General features: G+C 68.0%; 1 protein-coding gene across 4 annotated transcripts in view; it reads right to left on the reverse strand.

Annotated features, from left to right (window-relative positions):
* Positions 1-23547, reverse strand: part of HUWE1 (HECT, UBA and WWE domain containing E3 ubiquitin protein ligase 1) — a 56909-nt gene that overhangs the window by 16612 nt on the left and 16750 nt on the right. For all 4 annotated transcript variants that reach the window (XM_086871152.1, XM_086871150.1, XM_086871151.1 and 1 more), the window contains 34 exons: positions 23002-23135; positions 22404-22504; positions 21466-21675; positions 20323-20539; positions 19403-19525; positions 18361-18592; positions 17123-17350; positions 16324-16446; positions 15948-16043; positions 14734-15003; positions 13616-13768; positions 12929-13056; positions 12763-12844; positions 12302-12478; positions 11357-11483; positions 10549-10946; positions 9719-9914; positions 8744-8911; positions 8023-8165; positions 7837-7903; positions 7263-7471; positions 6538-6749; positions 5727-5906; positions 5172-5338; positions 4291-4436; positions 4131-4206; positions 3927-4025; positions 3712-3845; positions 3231-3402; positions 2473-2701; positions 1662-1840; positions 801-890; positions 248-396; positions 86-134 (listed from right to left, as the gene is read on the reverse strand). In XM_086871152.1, coding sequence (XP_086727278.1) covers positions 86-134; positions 248-396; positions 801-890; positions 1662-1840; positions 2473-2701; positions 3231-3402; positions 3712-3845; positions 3927-4025; positions 4131-4206; positions 4291-4436; positions 5172-5338; positions 5727-5906; positions 6538-6749; positions 7263-7471; positions 7837-7903; positions 8023-8165; positions 8744-8911; positions 9719-9914; positions 10549-10946; positions 11357-11483; positions 12302-12478; positions 12763-12844; positions 12929-13056; positions 13616-13768; positions 14734-15003; positions 15948-16043; positions 16324-16446; positions 17123-17350; positions 18361-18592; positions 19403-19525; positions 20323-20539; positions 21466-21675; positions 22404-22504; positions 23002-23135 — 5464 coding nt within the window. The remainder of the gene's footprint in view (positions 1-85; positions 135-247; positions 397-800; positions 891-1661; positions 1841-2472; positions 2702-3230; positions 3403-3711; positions 3846-3926; positions 4026-4130; positions 4207-4290; positions 4437-5171; positions 5339-5726; positions 5907-6537; positions 6750-7262; positions 7472-7836; positions 7904-8022; positions 8166-8743; positions 8912-9718; positions 9915-10548; positions 10947-11356; positions 11484-12301; positions 12479-12762; positions 12845-12928; positions 13057-13615; positions 13769-14733; positions 15004-15947; positions 16044-16323; positions 16447-17122; positions 17351-18360; positions 18593-19402; positions 19526-20322; positions 20540-21465; positions 21676-22403; positions 22505-23001; positions 23136-23547) is intronic.

The raw sequence follows: 23547 nt of genomic DNA on the forward strand, positions 1-23547 counted from the left end.
CGGGGGGGAGGCGGGGGCTTTTTTGGGGGGGGGTCCGGCCGCTGGAAGGGTTTGGGGGGGGTCCGGGGGAGCCGGGGGGATTTACCTGGGGGGGCGACGTCGGCCGAGGCGGGGCCGGCTTTGGACGCCGCGTCCTGCGGGAGACGGGAAATTGGGGAGGGGGGGGTGGAGGAGGGAGCTCTCCCCACGCCCCCCCCCCCCCCCCCGTGCAGGGAAGGTTTTGGGGGGGTTTTTGGGGGTCTCTCACCTGGGCCTCGGGCCCCTCCTTGTCCTCGGGGCCGCGCTCGGCGCCTTTGGCCTCGTCCTCGGCCGCCTGGCGCCGGCGCTTCTCGCGCCGCTCGTCCAGCTCCTCGTCCCGCAGCGCCTCCAGGCGCGCCAGGATGGGCACCTTCACCACTGCGGGGAGATTTGGGGGGTGAGGGACCCCCAAACGGGCACCTTCACCACTGCGGGGAGATTTGGGGGGTGAGGGACCCCCAAACGGGCACCTTCACCACTGCGGGGAGATTTGGGGGGTGAGGGACCCCCAGACGGGCACCTTCACCACTGGGGGGGGTGAGGGACCCCCAAACGGGCACCTTCACCACTGGGGGGGGTGAGGGACCCCCAAACGGGCACCTTCACCACTGGGGGGGGTGAGGGACCCCCAAACGGGCACCTTCACCACTGGGGGGGGGTGAGGGACCCCCAAATGGGCACCTTCACCACTGGGGGGGGATTTGGGGGTGAGGGACCCCCCGAGCAGCGGGAGGGGACGAGGGGCGAGGCCGGTGGGTCTGGGGGCTGCGCGGGGGTCTCACCGGACACGCAGTCGTGCATGCTCTCGGCGTCCAGGACCTTGCACTCCTCGGTCCAGCGCGTCAGGGCCGTGGGGATGCTGGACAGGGTCCCTGAGGGGGGGCACGGGGGGCTTTGGAGGCTGCAGAGGCCACGCCCCCACCCCCCCGTGGGACCACGCCCACCTCAGCCTCACCTGCCTGGCTGACCCTGGAGACCCCCATGTGCCCCCCACACCCCCCGTGCTCCCTATGTCCCCCCGTGCCCCCCCCGCCTGGCTGTGGGACCCCCCGATATCCCCCCCTGGTGCCCCCCCTGTGCCCCCCACACCCCCATATCCCCCCTTGTGCCCCTCACTCGCCTGCCTGGCTGTGGGACCCCCAGTGCCCCCCACACCCCCCATATCCCCCTGATGCCCCCCATGCCCCCCACCCCCCTGCCTGGCTGTGGGACCCCCGTGCCCCCCACACACCCATATCCCCCCGTGCCCCCCGTGCCCCCCACTCGCCTGCCTGGCTGTGGGACCCCCGTGCCCCCCACACACCCATATCCCCCCGTGCCCCCCGTGCCCCCCACTCGCCTGCCTGGCTGTGGGACCCCCGTGCCCCCCACACACCCATATCCCCCCGTGCCCCCCGTGCCCCCCACTCGCCTGCCTGGCTGTGGGACCCCCGTGCCCCCCACACCCCCAAATCCCCCTGGTGCCCCCCGTGCCCCCCACTCGCCTGCCTGGCTGTGGGACCCCCCATATCCCCCCGTGCCCCCCGTGCCCCCCACTCGCCTGCCTGGCTGTGGGACCCCCCATATCCCCCCGTGCCCCCCACTCGCCTGCCTGGCTGTGGGACCCCCCATATCCCCCCGTGCCCCCCGTGCCCCCCACTCGCCTGCCTGGCTGCCCGCGCTGCCCTGCTCGTGGAAGAAGTCGTCCAGCAGCTCGTCGTCGGAGCGGGCGATGATGTGAACGTCCTCGTTGCCCACGAGCAGCCGCGCGCGGCCCCGGCTCTGCAGCGGGAGGCTGCTGCTCAACTGCAGGATGTCGGCGGCTGCCGAGGGGCCCAGGAGCCTGCGGGGGGGTTGGAGGTGTTTGGGGGGGCCGTGGGACCCCCAGGGGGTGTTTGGGGGGGCCGTGGGACCCCCAGGGGGTGTTTGGGGGGGCCGTGGGACCCCCAGGGGGTGTTTGGGGACCCCCAGGGGGTGTTTGGGGACCCCCCCAGCCCCACAGCGCGAGGTTGCTGCTCGGCTGCAGGATGTCGAGGGGCCAGGAGCCTGGGGAAGGGTCAGGGGGGTAAATGGGGGTGTTGGGGGGCTCAGGGGGGTGTCAGACCCCCGGGCTGGGGCTGTGGGACCCCGGGGAGGGGCTGTGGCACAAGCCCAGGTAGTGGACGGCGATTCCCCCGGGGTCTGGGTGACCCCAAGAGGTTCTGGGTGACCCCAAGGGGCTCTGGGTGACCCCAAATGAGCTCTGGGTGACCCCAAGGGGCTCTGGGTGACCCCGAATGAGCTCTGGGTGACCCCGAGGAGCTCTGGATGACCCCAAGGGGCTCTGGGTGACCCCGAATGAGCTCTGGGTGACCCCGAATGAGCTCTGGGTGACCCCAAGGGGCTCTGGGTGACCCCAAATGAGCTCTGGGTGACCCCAAGGGGCTCTGGGTGACCCCGAATGAGCTCTGGCCGCTGCCCGGAGCGGTCACTCACCGTTGCAGGATGAGGGGGGGGTTTGGCTGCCGTGCCCCCGGGTAGTGGACGTGGATGGTGTGGCCGGCGTTGGCCGTCAGCTGCCGCAGCGTCCGCTGGCTCCGGCCGAGCCCCTGGGCCAGGCGGGTCCCCCCCGGGCCGGCCCCCAGCCCCAGCCCCCCGTGCTCCGCGTGCCGCACCAGCAGCGGGTGGCTGGCAGGGATGTTCCCGGGGGACGGGGGGATGTCGGCTGCACGGGGAAACGGGGGGGTCAGGGGGGGAAAAACACCCCAAAACCCGCGGGGAGGGGGAGAAAAACAACCCCAAAAATCAACCCCAAAAACCAGCCCAAAAAATCAACGCCAAAAACCAACCCCAAAAACCAGCCCCAAAAACCAGCCCAAAAAATCAACCCCAAAAATCAACCCCAAAAATCAACCCAAAAAATCAACCCCAAAAATCAACCCCAAAAACCAAACCTAAATCCAACCCCAAAAACCAGCCCCAAATACCAGCCCCAAAAACCAGCCCCAAAAACCAGCCCCAAAAACCAGCCCCAAAAAACCAACCCCCAAAAACCACGGGGAGGGGAGGAACCGGGAACCCGGGAGTGCCCCAATTCCTGACCCCCCAAAATCCAGGGGGAGACAGAACTGGGGGGAGGGCGTGACCCCTTCCTGACCCCCCCGAGGTGACACACGGGGTGGGGTCACCCCGTTTTTCTCCCCCCCCATCCCGCAGGGAGCCCCCCAGTGCTCCCAGTGCCCCCAGTGCCGTACTGGGGCTGGAGAACATGTTGTCGAACTCGATGATGAGGTCGTCGTCGCGGTCGAAGCGCTCGAAGCGCACGAGGGGCGACGCGTTCATGTCGGGGTAATCCTCGTCCAGCTCCATCTCGGAGCCATCGTCGTCATCCTCCTCCTCCTCGCCTTCCTCGCCCTCCTCATCGTCCTGCCGGGGCCCGCCGGGGGTCAGCGGGCCCCAAATCGGGGGGGTTTGGGCCCAAAACGGTATCTCCTGACCCAGAACTGGGGCGTTTCACCCCAAAAAACACCCTGACCCCAAAACAGGGGCATTTCACCCCAAAAAACACCCTGACCCCAAAACAGGGCACCCCGACCCCAAAAAACACCCTGACCCCAAAACAGGGGCATTTCACCCCAAAACGGCATCTCCTGACCCCAGAACAGGGGCACGGCTACAGAGAGGACCCCGTGGTTTAGGGGGGACCCCGATGCTTTGGGAGGCCCCAGCCCCCACCTGATCATCCTCATCCTCCTCCTCCTCCTCCTCCTCCTCGTCCTGGCTGTCGTCCTCGTCCTCGTTGCTGCCGCTGCTGTCTTCCTCCTGCGTGTGCTCCTCCTCATCCTCGGGGTCCAGGATGTTCATGGAATCTGTGGGGAGGGGCACAGGGGGTCTGTAGGGCCCTGAGACCCCCCCGGGACCCCCCAAATCCCCCCGAACCCCGAGCCCACCTTCGCGGTTGGCCTGGAGCGTGGAGGCCTGGCTGAGGTTGGACGGGGCCTCGTCCATCAGGACGTCCTCCTGCGACTCGTCCTCGCCCGAGCGGCTCACTGCGGGCAGGGGGACACGGCCGGGGTCACCCCGAGGGTCTGGGGGTCCCCCCGATGCCCCTGGGGGTCTCCCCGATGCCCCGGGGGTCCCTGCTGGCCCCCCACCGATGATGGTGCTGTTGCCGTCGGCGCCGTCCCGCTCCAGCAGCTCGTCGATGAGATCCTCCAGCTCGTTCTCCACCTGTGGGGGGACATGGGGGAGGTTCTGGGGGCGCTGTGGGGGGGGATTTGGGGGTCTCAGGGAATTTGGGGAGGGGTCCCTGACCTGCATCTCCTGCGTGCTGAGCCCCTCGGGCTGCCCGGCCAGCACCACCGTGTCCCCCTCGGCCTCGCCGTCCATGTCCCCGTCGGCCGCCTCGGCCTGCGCCGCCTCCGCGTCCTCCTCGGGGGGCTCGGGGTCCCCGGGGTCCCCTGGGGGGCAGCGGGGTCAGGGGGGGTGGGGGACGGGGGCGGGGAGCCCTGGGGGGAGGGGCTGGGTAAAGGGGGGATGATGGGGGGAGGTGGGGGGCACTGGGGTGACCCTGTGGGCAGTGGGGTGACACTGGGGTGACCCCGGGGGTCCCAGGGGTGGCACTGGGGGCTGTGGGGTGACACTGGGGGCAGTGGGGTGACCCTGGGGGCAGTGGGGTGACCCAGGGGGCTGTGGGGTGACACTGGGGGCAGTGGGGTGACCCTGGGGGCAGTGGGGTGACACTGGGGTGACCCCGGGGGTCCCAGGGGTGGCACTGGGGGCAGTGGGGTGACCCAGGGGGCAGTGGGGTGACCCTGGGGGCAGTGGGGTGGCACTGGGGGCAGTGGGGTGACACTGGGGTGACCCAGGGGGCTGTGGGGTGACACTGGGGGCAGTGGGGTGACACCGGGGTGACCCCGGGGGTCCCAGGGGTGACCCAGGGGGCTGTGGGGTGACCCAGGGGGCTGTGAGGTGACACTGGGGTGACCCCGGGAGTCCCAGGGGTGACCCAGGGGGCTGTGGGGTGACCCAGGGGGCTGTGGGGTGACCCAGGGGGCTGTGGGGTGACACTGGGTGACACAGGGGGCAGTGGGGTGACCCTGTGGGCAGTGGGGTGACCCAGGGGTGGCACTGGGGGCTGTGGGGTGACCCCAGGGGGCTGTGGGGTGACCCTGGGGTGACCCCGAGGGCGGTACCTCCGTCGGGGGGTGCAGCCCCAGCCTCTCGAGCCCCCCCGGCCCCCTCGGCCTTGCTCTTGCTGGAGGAGCCCTTGGCCCCGAAGATGCCGCTGGGCTGGTTCACGATGCGCGACAGCGTCTCCAGCGGCTTCAGCGCCGCGTTCACCGTGTTGGCCATGTTGGGGCTGTGGGGGGACACAGCTGGCACCCCCAGACCCGGCAGGGACCCCCAGAACCCGACAGGGACCCCCAGACCCGGCAGGGACCCCCAAACACAGCAGGGACCCCCAAACACAGCAGGGACCCCCAGACCCCGACAGGGACCCCCAGACCCCGACAAGGGACCCCAGACCCATCAGAGACCTCAAATCCATCAGGAACCCCAAAAACCAGAGGGACCTCAAACCCACCAGGGCTCTCCAACCCACCACAGACCTCCCAAGACCCCCCAAAACCCCTGGAGACCCCAACAGATCTCTGCCAAACCCCCTGGAGAACCCCCCAGGCCCCCTGGAGACCCCCAAAACCCCTGGAGACCCCCCCAGGCCCCCTGGAGACCCCCAGAGCCCCGACCTGGAGAGGTCGAGGCTGTGGGGCACCCGGGCCAGGTCGTTGACCAGCCCCTTCTTGAGGAACAGGCGGATGATGTTGTTCATGCCGTTGTGCGGGGCCTTGGCCGCGCTGCTGTAGAAGCTGGAGGTGGACGGACACGACTCCATGATGGTGCTGATGATGCACATGACGGCCTGGAGCCTGCGGGGACACCTGTGTCACCCCTGGGGACACCTGTGTCACCCCTGGGGACACCTGTGCCACCCCTGGGACACCTGTGCCACTCCTGGGGACACCTGTGTCACTCCTGGGGACACCTGTGCCACTCCTGGGGACACTTGTGTCACTGGGGGACGGGGACACCGGTCACTCCAGGAGGACACTGGTCACTCTGGGAGGACACCGGTCACATTGTGGGGGACAGAGGACGAGGGACACCGGTCACCTCGAGGCTGCCTCAGCAGTGACCCTCCACTGTCCCCAGCTGTCCCCACTGTCCCCAGGTATCCCCATTGTCCCCGCTGTCCCCAGGCTGTCCCCAGGCTGTCCCCAGGTGTCCCCAGCTGTCCCCAGGCTGTCCCCAGGCTGTCCCCGCTGTCCCCACTGTCCCCACTGTCCCCAGGCTGTCCCCGCTGTCCCCAGGCTGTCCCCGCTGTCCCCAGGTGTCCCCACTGTCCCCAGGTGTCCCCAGCTGTCCCCAGGCTGTCCCCAGGCTGTCCCCAGGTGTCCCCACTGTCCCCAGGCTGTCCCTGCTGTCCCCAGGTGTCCCCACTGTCCCCAGCTGTCCCCAGGTGTCCCCACTGTCCCCAGGCTGTCCCCGCTGTCCCCACACCTGGCGTGTTTCTCGGTGCTCTCGGCCATGGCCAGGGCGCGGCCGAGCGCGGCCTTCACCTCGTTGACCAGGGCCACCTGCGCGTCGGTGCCGCTGCCGGCGGCGGCCAGGCTGGCCAGGAAGAGCCGCGCCAGCGCCGGCGTGTCCTTGTCCTCGGCGTTCTGCTGGTGGGGCAGCAGGTGGTCCAGGACAAAGGCCAGCACGCTGCAGTCCTGGGGGGACACGGGGGTCACACGGGGGTCACACGGGGGTCACACGGGGGTCACACAGGGGTCACACGGGGGTCACACGGGGGTCACACGGGGGGACCCTTCTGCAAGGTGTGACAAGTGACCCCCACCCCCCCATGAGGTGACCCCAAAGCACAGGGGGTGACAGAAGCCCCCGATGTGCACCCCGACAGCTCACGGCTGCTCTGGCCCTGTCCCCCGTGGCTGTCACCTTGTCCCTGTCCCCTGTCCCTTGTCCCTGTCCCCATCCCTGTCCCCCGTGGCTGTCCCTTGTCCCTGTCCCCATCCCTGTCCCCTGTCCCCATCCCTGTCCCCTGTGGCTGTCACCTTGTCCCCATCCCTGTCCCTGTCCCCGCGGTGTCACCTCCTTGATGAGCTCAGCCTGGCCCTTCCCGCACACCCTGTCCCCTGTCCCTTGTCCCTGTCCCCACCCCTGTCCCCCGTGGCTGTCCCCTGTCCCTGTCCCCATCCCTGTCCCCGTCCCCGCGGTGTCACCTCCTTGATGAGCTCAGACTGGCCCACGCTGTAGCTGTAGTTGGCGATCAGGGCGGCGATGCCCACGTAGGACCGGACCAGCTCGGCCAGCAGCCGCAGGATGGTCGAGGTGGGCATCAGGGGCTTGGAGCCGCGCGCCCGGCCCCGCTCCTCCCCGCGCTCCCCCTCCTTCTCCTTGCGCCCCTCGCGGCCCTCCTCGGGGCTGGACGCTGCGGGGACACCGGGACGGCGTCAGGGACAGGGACACAGGGTCAGGGTCAGGGGGACGGTGTCAGGGACACGGGGACGGCGTCAGGGACAGGGTCAGGGACAAGGCCAGGGACATGGGGATGGTGTCAGGGACACTGGGGACAGGGCCAGGGCCAGGGTCGGGGACACGGGGATGGCGTCAGGGACCTTGGGGACACGGAGGGGACATCGGGATGGTTGGGAATACAAAGAAGATGTTGAGGGGTCTGGGAATATCAGGGTCACAGGGACGTTGGGGGGACACGGGGGGACACAGGGGGACACAGGGGGGACACGGAGGGGACACGGAGGGGACACGGAGGGGACACGGAGGGGACAGTGCCACCTTCTCCCTGGGGGGTTCCCGAGGGCGGCGTCTCGGCCGCGGCTCCGTCAGCAGCGAAAACCTGAGCCTGGGGGAGCGGGGGGAGATCAGAGCCTGGGGGGGCTCCCAGGTCCCCAAAGCCCCCCCAGGTCCCCCAAGCCCCCTCCCCAGCCCCCCCCAGCCCCCCCAGCCCCCCCAGCCCCGTACGTTGATGGCGAAGCCGGCGGGGGGGTCGAAGTCGGCGGGCGGGCGCGTCAGGCTCCGGTACTGCTGGTACATGTCGTCACCGATGTCCGACAGCAGCTGGCTCACCTCGCTGGGCGCCGCCCCCTTGGGCTCCCCCTTGTCACCTGCGGGGACAGCGCCGTCACGGGGGGCACAGGACCCCCCAGATCCCCTCGATGGACACCCCAAACTCCCCTGCATGGATACCCCAAATCCCCCTGCATGGACACCCCAGATCCCTCTGGATGGACACCCCAAATCCCCAGCGTGGACACCCCAAATCCCCAGCGTGGACACCCCAAATCCCTCTGGATGGACACCCCAAATCCCCAGCGTGGACACCCCAAATCCCCCTGAGTGGACACCCCAAATCTCCTGTGTGGACACCCCAATTTCCTCCTGTACACCCCAATCCTCACCCCCTCCCTCTCCACAACCCCCCAGACCTCCTTGGGGGTGTCTGCACCATCCCTGGGGGTCCCCCTGAGTCCCCCAAATCCACATCAGAGCCCCAGGACATGGCACAGGACACCCCAAATTCCAGCTCCATGCGCTCCCCACTCCTCCCCCTGCACCCCAACCCTCCCTGGGGGTCCCCTGAGCCCCCCAAATCCACATCAGAGCCCCAGGACATGGCACAGGACACCCCCAATCCCAACCCCCGCCCCTCCCCGGGGGTCCCCGGAGCCCCCCGGGCGGGTACCCTCGTCGGGGGCGTGGTAGGCGGCCAGGGCGTTGAGCATGTCGTAGATGACGTCGCGGATGGGCTCGGGGATGGGCGGCAGCGCGGCCGCCTTGGCCGGGGTGGTCTTCACCAGCTGCACCGCGTTGGGACCCTTGATCCGCAGGTTCTCGAACTCGTCGTCGGAGGCTGGCGCGGGGAGGGGGGAAATTGGGGGCTCAGGGGGTTTGGGGGGGCTCCTCGGGGGGGGGAGCCACGTGGAGGGGATGAGGATGAGACGGGACCGCGGTTTGGGGGGGTTGGACCTCTGGGGACCCCATCCTGAGAGACCCCCGGGACCCCTGTTCTGCCCTGGGACCCCAATTTGGGGACAGCGACACTCCAGGATCCCTTCCAGGACCCCATTACGGGTGCCAGGGACCCCCAGGATCCCCCCATGTCCCTCAGGACCCCCCCCTAGATCCCAGGGTGGGTTCCAGGTACCGAGCCCCCCCTGCAGAAGCCCCCAGACCCCAGGGTGGGTTCCAGGTACTGAGCCACCCCCGACCCAGGACCCCCCAGACCCCAGGGTGGGTCCCAGGGCTGCAGGTACCGAGCCCCCCCTTGCAGAAGCCCCCAGACCCCATGGGTGGGTTCCAGGTACCGAGACCCCCTTGCAGAAGCCCCCAGACCCCATGGGTGGGTTCCAGGTACCGAGACCCCCTTGCAGAAGCCCCCAGACCCCAGGGTGGGTCCCAGGTACCGAGCCCCCCCTGCAGAAGCCCCCAGACCCCAGGGTGGGTCCCAGGTACCGAGCCCCCCCCTGCAGAAGCCCCCAGACCCCAGGGTGGGTTCCAGGTACTGAGCCCCCCCCCGACCCAGGACCCCCCAGACCCCAGGGTGGGTTCCAGGGCTGCAGGTACCGAGCCCCCCCTGCAGAAGCCCCCAGACCCCAGGGTGGGTCCCAGGTACCGAGCCCCCCCCCTGCAGAAGCCCCCAGACCCCGGGGTGGCTCACCGGTGCCGGAGCCGCGGGGCGCCGGGAGGGCGATGCGGATGCAGCCCGTGGCCACCTCGGTGAAGACGTGGGGGCTGCGGCAGGCGGCGGGGCCCAGCACGCGCAGGATGTAATTCACCTCGCGGGACCCCAGGCTGCCCGAGACCACCCCGGACGTGGTGCTGCCCGCCCCGCTCGTGGCCGCCGAGCGCACCACCTGCCGTGGGGACAGCGGGGGGACACCGTGGGGACAGTGTGGGGACACTGGGGATGCCATGGGGACACTGTGGGGACACTGGGGACACCGTGGGGACACTGGGGACACTGGGGATGCCATGGGGACAGTGTGGGGACACTGGGGATGCCATGGGGACACTGGGGACACCGTGGGGACAGTGTGGGGACACTGGGGACACCATGGGGACACTGGGGACAGTGGGGGGACACCGTGGGGACACTGGGGACACCATGGGGACAGCGGGGGGACACCGTGGGGACAGTGTGGGGACACTGGGGACACCATGGGGACACTGGGGACACCGTGGGGACAGCGGGGGGACACCGTGGGGACACTGGGGACGCCATAGGGACACTGTGGGGACACTGGGGACACCGTGGGGACACTGGGGACACTGGGGACACCGTGGGGACAGTGTGGGGACACTGGGGACGCCACACCCCCAGCCCCCCAAGCCCCCCAATTCCCCCCTCCCCACACCCCCAGCCCCCCAAACTCCCCCCTCCCCACACCCCCAAGCCCCCCCAGCCCCCCAAACTCCCCCCTCCCCACACCCCCAGCCCCCCAAGCCCCCCAATTTCCCTCTCCCCAGCCCCCCCAGCCCCCTCCCCACCTTCTCCATGGTGTGGCGCAGCGTGCAGGGGTCCTCGATGATGTGTCGGAAGAGGAGGGTGACGAGCGGGGTGAAGCCGGTGAAGCCGGAGCTCTGGGTGAGCGCCAGGATGGTGCGGGTGGAGCGCAGCTCGGCGAACAGCAGCGCGTGCTTGTGCTGCCGCGTCAGGCGCAGGCACAGGCGCAGCGTGGCGTGCAGCGTGTCGGGGTCCACCGGCACCCCCAGCATGCTGACGCAGGCGCGCAGCACCGCCGGCACCGCCTCCTCCGCCAGCCCCCGCACCGGAGCCTCCGCCTCGTCCGCAGCCTCCTCGGGGGCCGGCCCGGGAGGGGACGGGCAGGGGGCGGCGGGGGCGGCGCTGGAGGGGGGGTCTTCGTCGGTGGAGGGGGGGTCTGGAGCTGTGGGGGGGGGGGGAGAGGGGTGAGGAGAGGGGTTGGGGGTGGGTGGGGGGTGTTGGGGAGTCCTGGGGATGCTACGAGCTCACAATGGTCACTCTGACCCCCCCTAACCCCTCTGTGGTCACTCGGAGCCCCCAATGGCCACTCAGAGCCCCCTGTGGTCACTCGGAGCCCCCTCATGACCCCTCTGAGCCCCCAGTGGTCACTCTGACCCCTCTGTGACCCTTCTAACCCCCCTGTGACCCCTCTGACCCCCCGTGACCCCTCCATGACCCCTCTGACCCCCCTGTGACCCTTGTGACCCCCCCATGACCCCCTTGTGACCCCCCCATGGCCACTCTGACCCCCCCAAGGCCTCTCACACCCCTCACCCCCCCCATAACCTTTCAGCCCCCTCCCCACCCCCATACCGGGGGTCTCGTCCTTGCCCTTCCCCTCGGGCTCCTCGGCCCCCCCCTCCTCGCGGCCCTTCCCGGCCCGGGGGGGTCTCAGCAGCGTCAGCATCACCGGGCGCCGGTTCCCGGTCTCCTCGTTCACCTGGGGGGCACGGGGGGGTCACAGGTCACAGGGGGGTCACACCAGGGGTCACAGGGGTCATGGCGGGGTGGGTCACACCAGGGGGGACACCGGGACCCCTCCCCTGCTGTGGGGAGGTGACAGCAGTGGGGTGTCCCCGGCAGGGGGTGACCCTGGGGGGGGTGACCCCACACCCCGGGCAGTGTCCCCAGCCCCATGGCAATGCCCCCAGCCCCATGGCAGTGTCCCTGTGCCCCACAGCAGCACCCCCAGCCCCACAGCAGCGCCCCCAGCCCCACAGCAGCACCCCCAGCCCCATAGCAGCACCCCCAGCCCCATAGCAGTGCCCCCAGCCCCATGGCAGTGTCCCCAGCCCCACAGCAGCCCCAGCCCAGCCCCACACCTGCACCATGGTGGTGAACTGCACGGTGTAGCGGTGTGTCCCCAGCCCCAGCCCAGCCCCACAGCAGTGTCCCTGTGCCCCACAGCAGCGCCCCCAGCCCCACACCTGCACCCCCAGCCCCACAGCAGAGCCCCCAGCCCCACACCTGCACCATGGTGGTGAACTGCATGGTGTAGCGGCGTGTCCCTGTGCCCCACAGCAGCACCCCCAGCCCCACAGCAGTGCCCCCAGCCCCACACCTGCACCATGGTGGTGAACTGCACGGTGTAGCTGTGTGTCCCCAGCCCCACAGCAGCACCCCCAGCCCCACACCTGCACCCCCAGCCCCACACCTGCACCATGGTGGTGAACTGCACGGTGTAGCGGTGTGTCCCCAGCCCCAGCCCAGCCCCACAGCAGCCCCCCCAGCCCCACAGCAGCACCCCCAGCCCCACACCTGCACCATGGTGGTGAACTGCACGGTGTAGCGGCGCCGCCCGGCCGTGAAGCGCACGCTGGGCTCTCCGGCTCTCCAGGCGGCGTCGATGGTGCTGTTGTTGCTGGCGCTGTAGCTGCACCACCGGCCCGAGCGGTCGTCGAACCAGCGCCAGTTGTTGCCCGTGGCCTGCAGGTACTGGGGGGGCCCGTGGGGAGGGGGGGTCAGCGGCCTGGAGCCCCCCTGGGACCCCCAAACCTGCCCCACAGACCCCGCCCGGGCCGGGTGGGGTGGGCGAGGTCACCGTCCCCATCCCAGGGACACCCAGTGTCCCCCCCTGTGCCCCCCTGGCTGCTCCAGCCCCGTTGTGTGTCCTCAGGAGCCCCCCAAACCCCCCAAATCCCCCTCAAACCCCCCCAAATCCCCCCCAAACCCCCCAAATCCCCCACAAACCCCTCCAAATCCCCCCCAAATCCCCCCACCTTGTTCATCTGCGCGCGGCGCTTGGAGGACACGGCCGTCTTCTCATAGAAATCGATCAGCAGCAGCACGGGGGTGATCCACCTGGGTTTTGGGGGGCACAGAAGAGCTGTGAGAGCGTCCTCGGGGGGTTTTTGGGGAGGGGGTCTGGGAGGGGTCGGTCCTTACTTGGGGGTCTGCACCTCCTTGTGCTCCTTGGCCGCCTGCAGGCAGGGCTGCACCACCTCCAGCAGCTTGATCAGCACGTCCAGCACGCAGCTCGACTCCACCACGCGGGCACAGGGCAGCTTCAGCTCCTGGGGGGGCACCCCAAAAACATCAGCACCCCAAAAAAAACACCCCAGACACGCCCGAAAACCCCGAGAGAAACGGCCAGAAACGCCCCCGGAACGGCCACGGGAACAGCCCCGAAACAGCACGAGGACACGGGGCAGCTCCTGGGGTACCCCGAAACACATCCCAAACACCCCAAAACACCCCGAAACACCCTGAAACACCCCAAAACAACCCCAAAACAGCCCCAAACACCCCAAAACACCCCAAAACACATCCCAAACACCCCAAAACACCCCGAAACAACCCCAAAACAGCCCAAAACACACCCCAAACACCCCAAAACAACCCCAAACACCCCAAAACACCCCAAAACAACCCCAAAGCTCGGGAGTTTTGGGAAAGGAGCCGCCTCTGGAAACCACCCCATGTATCTCGTGAGGGACGCGAGGCCCCGTGAGCCTGGGGCGTTCCCCCTGAGTTTTGGGGTCCCCCCAGGTTTTGTGTCCCCCCCTGAGTTTTGGGGTCCCCCCCTGGGTTTTGGCTCCCCCCCAGGTTTTGGGGTCCCCCCGTTCGGGGCACCTCGAAGAGCAGGGTGAGCAGCAGGATGCGCGTGGCCAGGTTGGAGGCCTGGGGCAGGGTGGCCATTTGGCTGATCCACTCCGAGACCGTCTTGGTGTCGCTGGTGGTCAGCGGCACGGCCGCCTTGATCAGCACGTCCGCGGCCTCCCACACCTGGGGTCAGGGGTCAGTGTGGGGTCAGGGGTCAGTGTGGGGTCAGGGGTCAGTGTGGGGTCAGGGGTCAGTGTGGGGTCAATGGCACGGCCGCCTTGATCAGCACGTCCGCGGCCTCCCACACCTGGGGTCAGGGGTCAGGGGTCAGTGGGGTCAGTGTGGGGTCAGTGTGGGGTCAGGGGTCAGTGTGGGGTCAGGGGTCAGTGTGGGGTCAGGGGTCAGTGTGGGGTCAGTGTGGGGTCAGGGGTCAGTGTGGGGTCAGGGGGATACCTCGCACACCTGGCGGTTTAGGTGGTTCCAGGGTGGGTTTGGGGTGAGCTCAGGGCAGGTTTGGGGCAGGTTTGGGGGTCCCAGGATGGGTTTGGGGCAGGTTTGGGGGTCCCAGGATGGGTTTGGGGCAGGTTTGGGGGTCCCAGGATGGGTTTGGGGCGGGTTTGGGGTGGATCAGGGTGTGTTTGGGGTCCGTACCTGCTGCACCACCTGTTTGAGCACGCTGTCCCGGTAGGCGGGCCCGTTGCGGCGCACGGTGGGTTTGGGGTGGGTTTGGGGCAGGATCAGGATGGGTTTGGGGTGGGTTTGGGGTGGATCAGGGTGGGTTTGGGGTGGATCAGGGTGTGTTTTGGGGTCCGTACCTGCTGCACCACCTGTTTGAGCACCGAATCCCGGTAGGCGGGCCCGTTGCGGCGCACGGTGGGTTTGGGGCGGGTTTGGGGCAGGATCAGGGTGTGTTTGGGGTGGGTTTGGGGGTCCCAGGGCAGGTTCAGGGTGTGTTTGGGGGTCCCAGAGCTCCGTACCTGCTGCACCACCTGTTTGAGCACGCTGTCCCGGTAGGCGGGCCCGTTGCGGCACACGGTGGGTTTGGGGTGGGTTCGGGGGTCCCAGGGTGTGTTTGGGGCAGGTTTGGGGTGGATCAGGGTGGGTTTGGGGTGGATCAGGGTGTGTTTGGGGGTCCCAGAGCTCCGTACCTGCTGCACCACCTGTTTGAGCACGCTGTCCCGGTAGGCGGGCCCGTTGCGGCGCACGGCCGTCATCAGCAGGTCGCAGACGCGGTACACCGTGTCCGGCAGCTCGTCCAGCAGCTGCGAGCAGCCCGGCAGCATCGAGTCCGTGAACGCCCCCAGCTCCGCCGCCTCCAGCGGCTCGGCCCCCTCAAACTTCTCCAGGCACTTGGCCTCCTCCTCCTCCTGCCGCTCCCGCGCCCGCCGCTCCTCCTCCTCCTTCCGGCACGCCGCCTCCTGCCACGCGGGGAAAGGGGAACGGGGGACGGGGGGGGACACGGGGGGACACGGGGGGACACGGGGGGACACGGGGGAATGGGGGACACGGGGGGACACGGGGAGATGGGGAAAGGGGAGATGGGGAAAGGGGAAATGGGGGGACACGGGCGGGACACAGGGAGATGGGGAAAGGGGGGAATGGGGGACACGGGGGACACGGGGGACACGGGGGGACATGGGGGGAGCGGGGAGAGGGGGAAAGGGGAGATGGGGAAATGGGAAATGGGGAATGGGGGGAATGGGGAATGGGGAAATGGGAAATGGGAAATGGGGAAATGGGAAATCAGGAAATGGGGAGAAATGGGGGACACGGGGGGATGGGGAAATGGGAAATGGGGAATGGGGAAATGGGAAATGGGGAATGGGGAAATGGGGGAACAGGGAGATGGGGAAATGGGGAGAAATGGGGAGAAATGGGGGACGTGGGGGAAATGGGGGACATGGGGGAGAAATGGGAAAAATGGGGGAAATGGGGAAATGGGGGAAACGGGGGAGAAATGGGGAAAAAGGGGGGAGAAACGGGAGAAACGGGGGAGAAATGAGGATTTGGGATAGAAAAAAGATTTGGGGTGGGAAATGAGGGTTTGGGGTGGGAAATGAGGGGTTTGGGGTGGGAAATGAGGGGTTTGGGGTGGGAAATGAGGGGTTTGGGGTGGGAAATGAGGGTTTGGGGTGGGAAATGAGGGGTTTGGGGTGGGAAATGAGGGGTTTGGGGTGGGAAATGGGGGTTTGGGGTGGGAAATGGGGGTTTGGGGTGGGAAATGGGGGTTTGGGGTGGGAAATGGGGGTTTGGGGTGGGAAATGGGGGTTTGGGGTGGGAAATGGGGGTTTGGGGTGGGAAATGGGGGTTTGGGGTGGGAAATGAAGGATTTGGGGTGGGAAATGGGGGTTTGGGGTCCCACCTCCGGGGACTCGGCGCGCTGCTCCATGGGGATGTCCTGGCCCAGGGACATGGCGATGGCTCTCATCATCTGATCCTCCTCAGACATGCTCAGGTCCTGGGGGGGCAGCGTCAGGGGCTGCGGGGACCCCCAAAACCGCCCCCAAACCCCCCAAAACCCACCAGGAACCCTCCCTGAACCACTCAGGACCCCCTAAAACCCTTCAGGATCCCCCCAAAACCCCTCCATTTCCCCCTCCTCATGTCCCCAACCCCTCACTCACCTCTGCTGAGCCCCCCAGACCCCTCCCCGTGTGCCCCCAGCCCCCTCCCCGTGCCCCCCAGACCCCTCCCCGTGTGCCCCCAGCCCCCTGCCCGTGCCCCCCAGCCCCACTGACCCGTGCAGAGCCCCCCATCAGGGGCGGTGGGTGGGTCAGCAGATATTCCGTGGCCTGCTCCATGGTGTTGGTGTTGAGCAGCGCCTCCATGGCGTGTTCCCGGGAGAAACCCATGTCCATCAGCTGGGGGCACAGGGGTCAGGCTTGGGGGGCACCACGAGGGGTTTGGGGGGCACGGGGAGGGGCTTGGGGGGCACCACGAGGGGCTTGGGGGGCACAGGGAGGGGTTTGGGGGGCACCACGAGGGGTTTGGGGGGCACCACGAGGGGTTGGGGGGGCACCACGAGGGGTTGGGGGGCACACAGAGGAGTTTGGGGGGCACCACGAGGGGTTGGGGGGCTCACAGAGGAGTTTGGGGGGTCCCAAAGATGAAGTTTGGCATCCCAGGAATGAGTTGGGGTCCCAAGGATAAAGTTTGGGGGTCCCAGCGCCCACTTTGGGCTCCCAACGAGGAATTTTGACACCCCAAGGTGTGATTTGATCTCCCACCCCCATTTTCCTGTCTCGCCCCCCAGCTCTGAACCTCCCAACCCCATTTTCTGTCCCCCACCCCCCATTTCCCACCCCCACACCCCATTTATTGCCCCCCACCCCCCACTTTTTGCCCCCCAAGCCCCACTTTTTGCCCCCCACACCTCATTTCCTGCCCCCACCCCCCATTTTTTGCCCCCCAAGCCCCACTTTTTGCCCCCCACACCTCATTTCCTGCCCCCACCCCCCATTTTTTGCCCCCCACCCCCGTTTATTGCCCCCCACCCCCCACTTTTTGCCCCCCACCCCCACTTTTTGCCCCCCACACCTGCTGCAGCTGCTGTTGGTTGACGTGGGGCTCCCTGCGGGCGCCGCTCTCGTCCCCCCCGGGCTCGTCGGGCGCGGCCCCCTCGCGCTCCCGGCCCAGGCGCTCGCGCAGCAGCGGCTCCGCGCGCAGGATGTGGCACAGGATGGCCAGCATGGACTCGGCCATGCGGCCCCCGTACACCTTCAGCGGCCGCCGCTGCCACAGCTGCTTGATGCAGGCGAACGCCGCCTGCGGGGGACACGGGGGGGACACGGGGGACATGGGGGGGGACACGGGGGGGAGGTGAAGGGACACGGGGGACACGGGGGGGGACACGGGGGACATGGGGGGGACACGGGGGGGGACACGGGGAGGATATGGGGGGGACACGGGGGGATATGGGGGACACAGGGGGATATGGGGGGATATGGGGGGGACGTGAAGGGACACGGGGGACACGGGGGGGACATGGAGAGACACGGGGGGACATGGGGGGACATGTGGAGGATATGGGGGGGACATGGGGGGGATATGGGGGGACACGGGGGGACACGGAGAGACATGGGGGGGACACGGGGGGGACATGGAGAGGATATGGGGGGACACGGGGGGACGGGGGGGAGATGGGGGGACATGAGTGGGACATGGGGAGGACATGGGGGGGATATGGGGGGGACATGGGGGACATGGGGGACACGGTGGGGACATGGGGGAACATGAGGAGGATATGGGGGGGACATGGGGGGAACATGGAGAGACATGGGGGGGACACGGAGGGGACACAGGTGGGGACACGGTGAGTGGCTGCTCTGGGCACCCCAAACCCCCTCTGTGCCCCCAAATCTCTGAAAACCCAAATCACCTCTGTGACCCCCAATTCCTCGATGCTCAAATTCTCTCCATGCCCTGAAATCCTTCCTCCCTGTGCCCCCCAAATCCCCCCTGTGCTGCCCTGAACCCCGTTTCTCTCTCAATTCCCAATCCCAAACTTCCCCCCCAATTCCCCATTTCCTCCAATCCCCAATTCCCAGTTCCTCCCAATTCCCAATCCCCCATCCCCAATTCCCAATTCCCCCCAATTCCCAATTTCCCCCATCCCCAATTCCCAATTCCCCCCAATTCCCAATTTCCCCCATCCCCAATTCCCAATTCCCTCCCAATTCCCAATTTCCCCCACCCCCAATTCCCATTCCCAATCCCAATCCCAATCCCCCCCATCCCCACTAATCCCCCATCCCCCCCCGTTTCCCCCTCCCCACCTTCTGGGTGACCACGAGGAAGCGCAGGGCGCTGAAGGGGGGGTGTCCGTGCGGGGGTCCCTTGGCGGGGAGCGCGTGGGGCGACTCCAGCACCGTGCTGGGGTTCACCATCTTCTCCACCAGCATCAGCCACGCGTCCAGGAACTCGCCGGTGCCGTCGGGGAGGTCGGGGTGCTCCAGGCCCTCCCCCACCGGCACCTTGCCCCCCATGGACAGCGCCCAGTTAAAGGTCCTGGAAGGGGGAGAGGGTTGGGGGTGTTGGGAGGGACCCCGGGGTCTGGGGAGTGAGGGGTTAAAGGGGCTGGGGGGGATTTGGGGTCTGGGGGGTGAGGGGTTAAAGGGTCTGGGGGGGATTTGGGGTCTGGGGAGTGAGGGGTTAAAGGGTCTGGGGGGGATTTGGGGTGTGGGGGGTGAGGGGTTAAAGGGTCTGGGGGGGGATTTGGGGTCTGGGGGGGATTTGGGGTGTGGGGAGGGACCCTGAGGTCAGGGGAGCAGCATCCCCCCACCCACAGGAGGGGAGCTGGAGGTGGCAGCGTCCAGCCAGTGTCCAGTGTCTGTGTCCAGTGTCCCTGTCCAGTGTCCCTGTCCAGTGTCCACGTCCAGTGTCCATGTCTGTGGTCAGTGTCCGTGGTCAGTGTCCGTGTTTAGTGTTCATGTCCATGTTTGTGGTCAGTGTCCCTGTCCAGTGTCCAGTGTCCATGTTTAGTGTTCATGTCCATGTCTGTGTCCGTGTCCGTGTCCAGTGTCCAGTCTGTGTCCAGTGTCCAGTCCGTGTCCAGTGTCCAGTCCGTGTCCAGTGTCCAGTCCATGTCCAGTGTCCAGTCCGTGTCCAGTGTCCAGTGTCCAGTGTCCAGTCCGTGTCCAGTGTCCAGTCCGTGTCCAGTGTCCAGTGTCCAGTCCGTGTCCAGTGTCCAGTCCGTGTCCAGTGTCCAGTGTCCAGTGTCCAGTCCGTGTCCAGTGTCCAGTCCGTGTCCATGTCCAGTGTCCATGTCTGTGTCCAGTGTCCAGTCCCTGTCCAGTCTGTGTCCAGTGTCCAGCTCACTCGAAGAGGGCGTTGTGGCCGCCGGAGCAGAGGAATTTCTGCAGCATCAGGTGATAGGGGAACTTGCGCTCGTCGAACAGCATGGGGGACGTGAAGCCCACCGAGCAGATGAAGAACGTCAGCCTGGGGGGCACGGGGGGAGCTCAGCGCCCGCGGCACCGCAACCGGCACCGGGACCAGAACCGGCACCGGCACCGCAACCAGAACTGGCACCGGGACCAGAACCGGCACCGGCACCGGCACTGGGACCGGGACCAGAACCAGCACCGGGACCAGAACTGGCACCGGCACCGCAACCGGAACCGGCACCGCAACCGGAACCGGGACCGGGCACTGCCCGTGGTCACAGCACCGGGCACAGCCACTCTCCCTGCCCAGGCTCCGGCTCCTGCAGGTCCCAGACCCTCCCCTGTCCCTGTCCCCTCCCCTCCTGTCCCCAAGCCCACCCCATTCCCAGCCCCTCCCCACTCCCAAACCCTGCCCTGTTCCCATTCCCATTCCCAGCCCCAATCCCATCCCAATCCTGGTTCCCATCCGTTCCCATCTCTGTTGCTGTTCCCATCCCCGTTCCCAATCCCACCCCCGTTCCCATCCCATTCCCAATCCCATTCCTGTTCCTGTTCTTGTTCTCAATCCCATCCCCATCCCCAATCCCATCCCAATCCCATTCCCATTCCATCCCATCCCAATCTCGTCCCCATTCCCATTCCCAATCCCGTTCCCAATCCCGTCCCCGTTCCCATTCCATCCCCAATCCCATCCCCAATCCCATTCCATCCCATCCCATCCCCATTCCCCCAATCCCGTCCCCATCCCCAATCCCATCCCAATCCCGTTCCCAATCCCATTCCCCCAATCCCATTCCCATCCCATCCCAGTCCCATTCCCCCCGCGTGTCCCCGCGGTGTCCCCGCGCTGACCGGAACCGCGGTGTTGGGGTGTAGGGCGGGGGTTGCCAGCTCAGCCCCTTGGTCAGCAGGCGGGTGAGCGCCGAGGCCGTGGCGCGGGCGGCCGCGGTGGGCGCGGGGGCGGCGGCGGCCGCGTGGTGACTGCGGCGCTGCCGCACCGGGGAGCCCACGCACAGCTTCACCAGCAGCCCAAAGAGCTCGGCCAGAGCCCGGCCCAGCCGCGACGAGGCTGCGGGGACACGGGGGGGACACCGGGGGGAACATGAGGGGGACACCAGGGACACGGGGGGACATGGGGGGGACACGGGGGGGGACACCAGGGGACATGGGGGGGACACGGGGGGACATGGGGGGGACACAGGGGGACATGGGGGGGACACGGGGGAACACCAGGGGACATGGTGGGACACGGGGGGACATGGGGGGACATGGGGGGAACATGGGGGAACACGGGGGGCACACCAGGGGACATGGGGGGACACGGGGGGGACATGGTGAGAGATTGGGGGACATGGGGAGGACACCAGGGACATGGTGGGGACACCAGGGGGGACATGGAGGGGACACCAGGGACATGGGGGGACATGGGGGGGACACCAGGGACATGGGGGGACATGGGGGGGACATGGGGGGGACGCAGTGAGATCCCAGAGGGAACACCAGGAGACCTCAGGGGACAGGGGTGAGACCCCCGGGGTGGGGACCCTCCCCAGCCCTGAAACCCCCCCTGAGGACCCCAAATCCACCTCCCCCCGTTGCAGTCACCCCAAACTCCGGGCTCTGCCTTCACCTTTTGGGGGCTGCCGCCCCCTCAGAACCCCCCTGAGGATCCCCCCTCCCCCAGGGGTTTTGGGGCTCCGTTTTGGGGTCCCCCAGCCCATTTTGGGGTCCCCCAGCCCATTCTGGGGCTCGGTTTTGGGGTCCCCCCAGCCCGTTTTGGGGTCCCCATCCCCTTTCAGGGTCCCCCAGCCCGTTTTTTGGGTTCCCCCATCCCATTTCGGGGTCCCCCAGCCCGTTCCGGGGTCCCCCAGCCCGTTCCGGGGTCCCCCCAGCCCGTTTCGGGGTCCCCCAGCCCGTTTTGGGGTCCCCCAGCCCGTTTTGGGGTCCCCCAGCCCGTTTCGGGGTCCCCCAGCCCGTTTTGGGGCCCCTCCTCACCCGAGAGCAGGGGTTTGATCTGTTTGATGCGGGCGGCCATGGCCGGGGTGATCTTGGCCTTGGCTTTGGGGTCGCTCCCGCTGGGCTCGTCCGTCTCCATCGGGGCCAGGGGCTCCCCCTCCAGCCCCATCCCCTCCAGCAGCCCCTGCGCCGGGGGGGGGTCGCTGCCCCCCGCCCCCCCCGCGGGGCCCGCGCCCTCCGCCTCGGCCTCTGGGGGGGACGGGGGTGAGAGACCCCCAGAGACCCCCCAAAACCGAGCTTAACCCACAGGGACCCCCCCAAAACCGAGCTTAACCCAGAGACCCCCCAAAACCGAGCTTAACCCAGAGACCCCCCCAAAACTGACCCTAACCCACAGGGACCCCCCCAAAACCGAGCTTAACCCAGAGACCCCCCCAAAACTGACCCTAACCCACAGGGACCCCCCCAAAACCGAGCTTAACCCAGAGACCCCCCCAAAACCGAGCTTAACCCAGAGACCCCCCCCAAAACCGACCCTAACCCACAGGGACCCCCCCCAAAACTGACCCTAACCCAGGGACTCCCCCAAAACTGACCCTAACCCAGAGACCCCCCCCAAAACTGACCTTAACCCAGAGACCCCCCTCAAAACTGACCCTAACCCAGAGACCCCCCCCAAAACTGACCTTAACCCAGAGACCCCCCTCAAAACTGACCCTAACCCAGAGACCCCCCCAAAACCGACCCTAACCCAGAGACCCCCCCCAAAACTGACCCTAACCCACAGAAACCCACCCCCCCAACTCCTCCAAAACCCCCATAGAGCCCCCCCAGACCCCAATAAAATCCCCATAGAGCCCCCTCAGCCCCCACATGAAGCCCCCCCGAGCCCCCCCAGCCCCCACATGAAGCCCCCCGAGCCCCCCCAGCCCCCACATGAAGCCCCCCGAGCCCCCCCAGCCCCTCCCCAGCCGTACCTGGCCTGCGGCCGCCCTGGGGGGGGCTGGGGGCCGTTTTCTCCTCCTTGGGCACGAGTTTCTGCATGTCGGCCTGGCCGAACTCACAGCCCGGGGGGAGGCTGGGGGGCACGGGGGGCACAGGGCTGGGGGGGCTGGGGGGGCTGGGGGCACCTCCTGCCCGCCGCTGAGCCCCCCGCTGCCATCCCAGTGCTCCCCAGTGCCCCCCCAGTGCCCCCCCAGTGCCCCCCCAGTGCCCCCCGCTGCCATCCCAGTGCCCCCCCAGTGCCCCCAGTGCTCCCAGTGCCCCCCAGTGCCCTCCCAGTGCCCCCAGTGCCCTCCCAGTGCCCCCCCAGTGCCCCCCGCTGCCATCCCAGTGCCCCCAGTGCCCCCCAGTGCCCCCAGTGCCCCCCAGTGCCCCCCAGTGCCCCCCAGTCCATCCCAGTGCCCCCAGTGCCCCCCAGTGCCCCCAGTGCCCCCCAGTGCTCCCAGTGCCCCCCAGTGCCCCCCCAGTGCCCCCCAGTGCTCCCCCAGTGCCCCCCCAGTGCCCCCCAGTGCCCCCCAGTGCCCCCCCAGTGCCCCCCAGTGCCCCCCCAGTGCCTCCCAGTGCCCCCAGTACCTGTTTGGGGTGCAGAGGGACAGCAGCACGGTGCTCTCCCACACCAAGGAGCAGTAGAGCTGGCTCAGCTTGCCCAGCACGCTCAGCCCCAGCTGGGACCCCCACTGGTTCACAGAGATGGCCCTGATCTCGCTCTGGGGGGACAGCGGGACCCCAAATCCCCCTGAGACCCCTCCAGAGCTCCCCCAAACCCCCAGAGCCGCTCACAAAATGACTTGGAAGGCCCCAAAACCCCGTTTGAATCCCCCAAACCCCATTCAAAACCCCCTAAACACCGTTCCAAACCCCCTCAAACCCCTTTCCAATCCCCCAAACCCCCTTCAAACCCCCCATAACCCAATTCAAGCCCCCCAAACCCCACTCAAACCCCCCCAAACCCCTCCCCACGCCCCCCAAACCACCCCCCACGTCCCCAAACCCAATTCAAACCCCCCCAAACTCCATCCCACAACCCCAAACCCAATTCAAACCCCCCATAACCCAATTCAAGCCCCCCAAACCCCACTCAAATACCCCAAAATCCCTCCCCACGCCCCCCAAACCACC

This window comes from Cyanistes caeruleus, chromosome 34, assembly GCF_971803275.1.
Source record: "Cyanistes caeruleus chromosome 34, bCyaCae1.hap1.1, whole genome shotgun sequence".
Lineage (NCBI taxonomy): Eukaryota > Metazoa > Chordata > Aves > Passeriformes > Paridae > Cyanistes > Cyanistes caeruleus.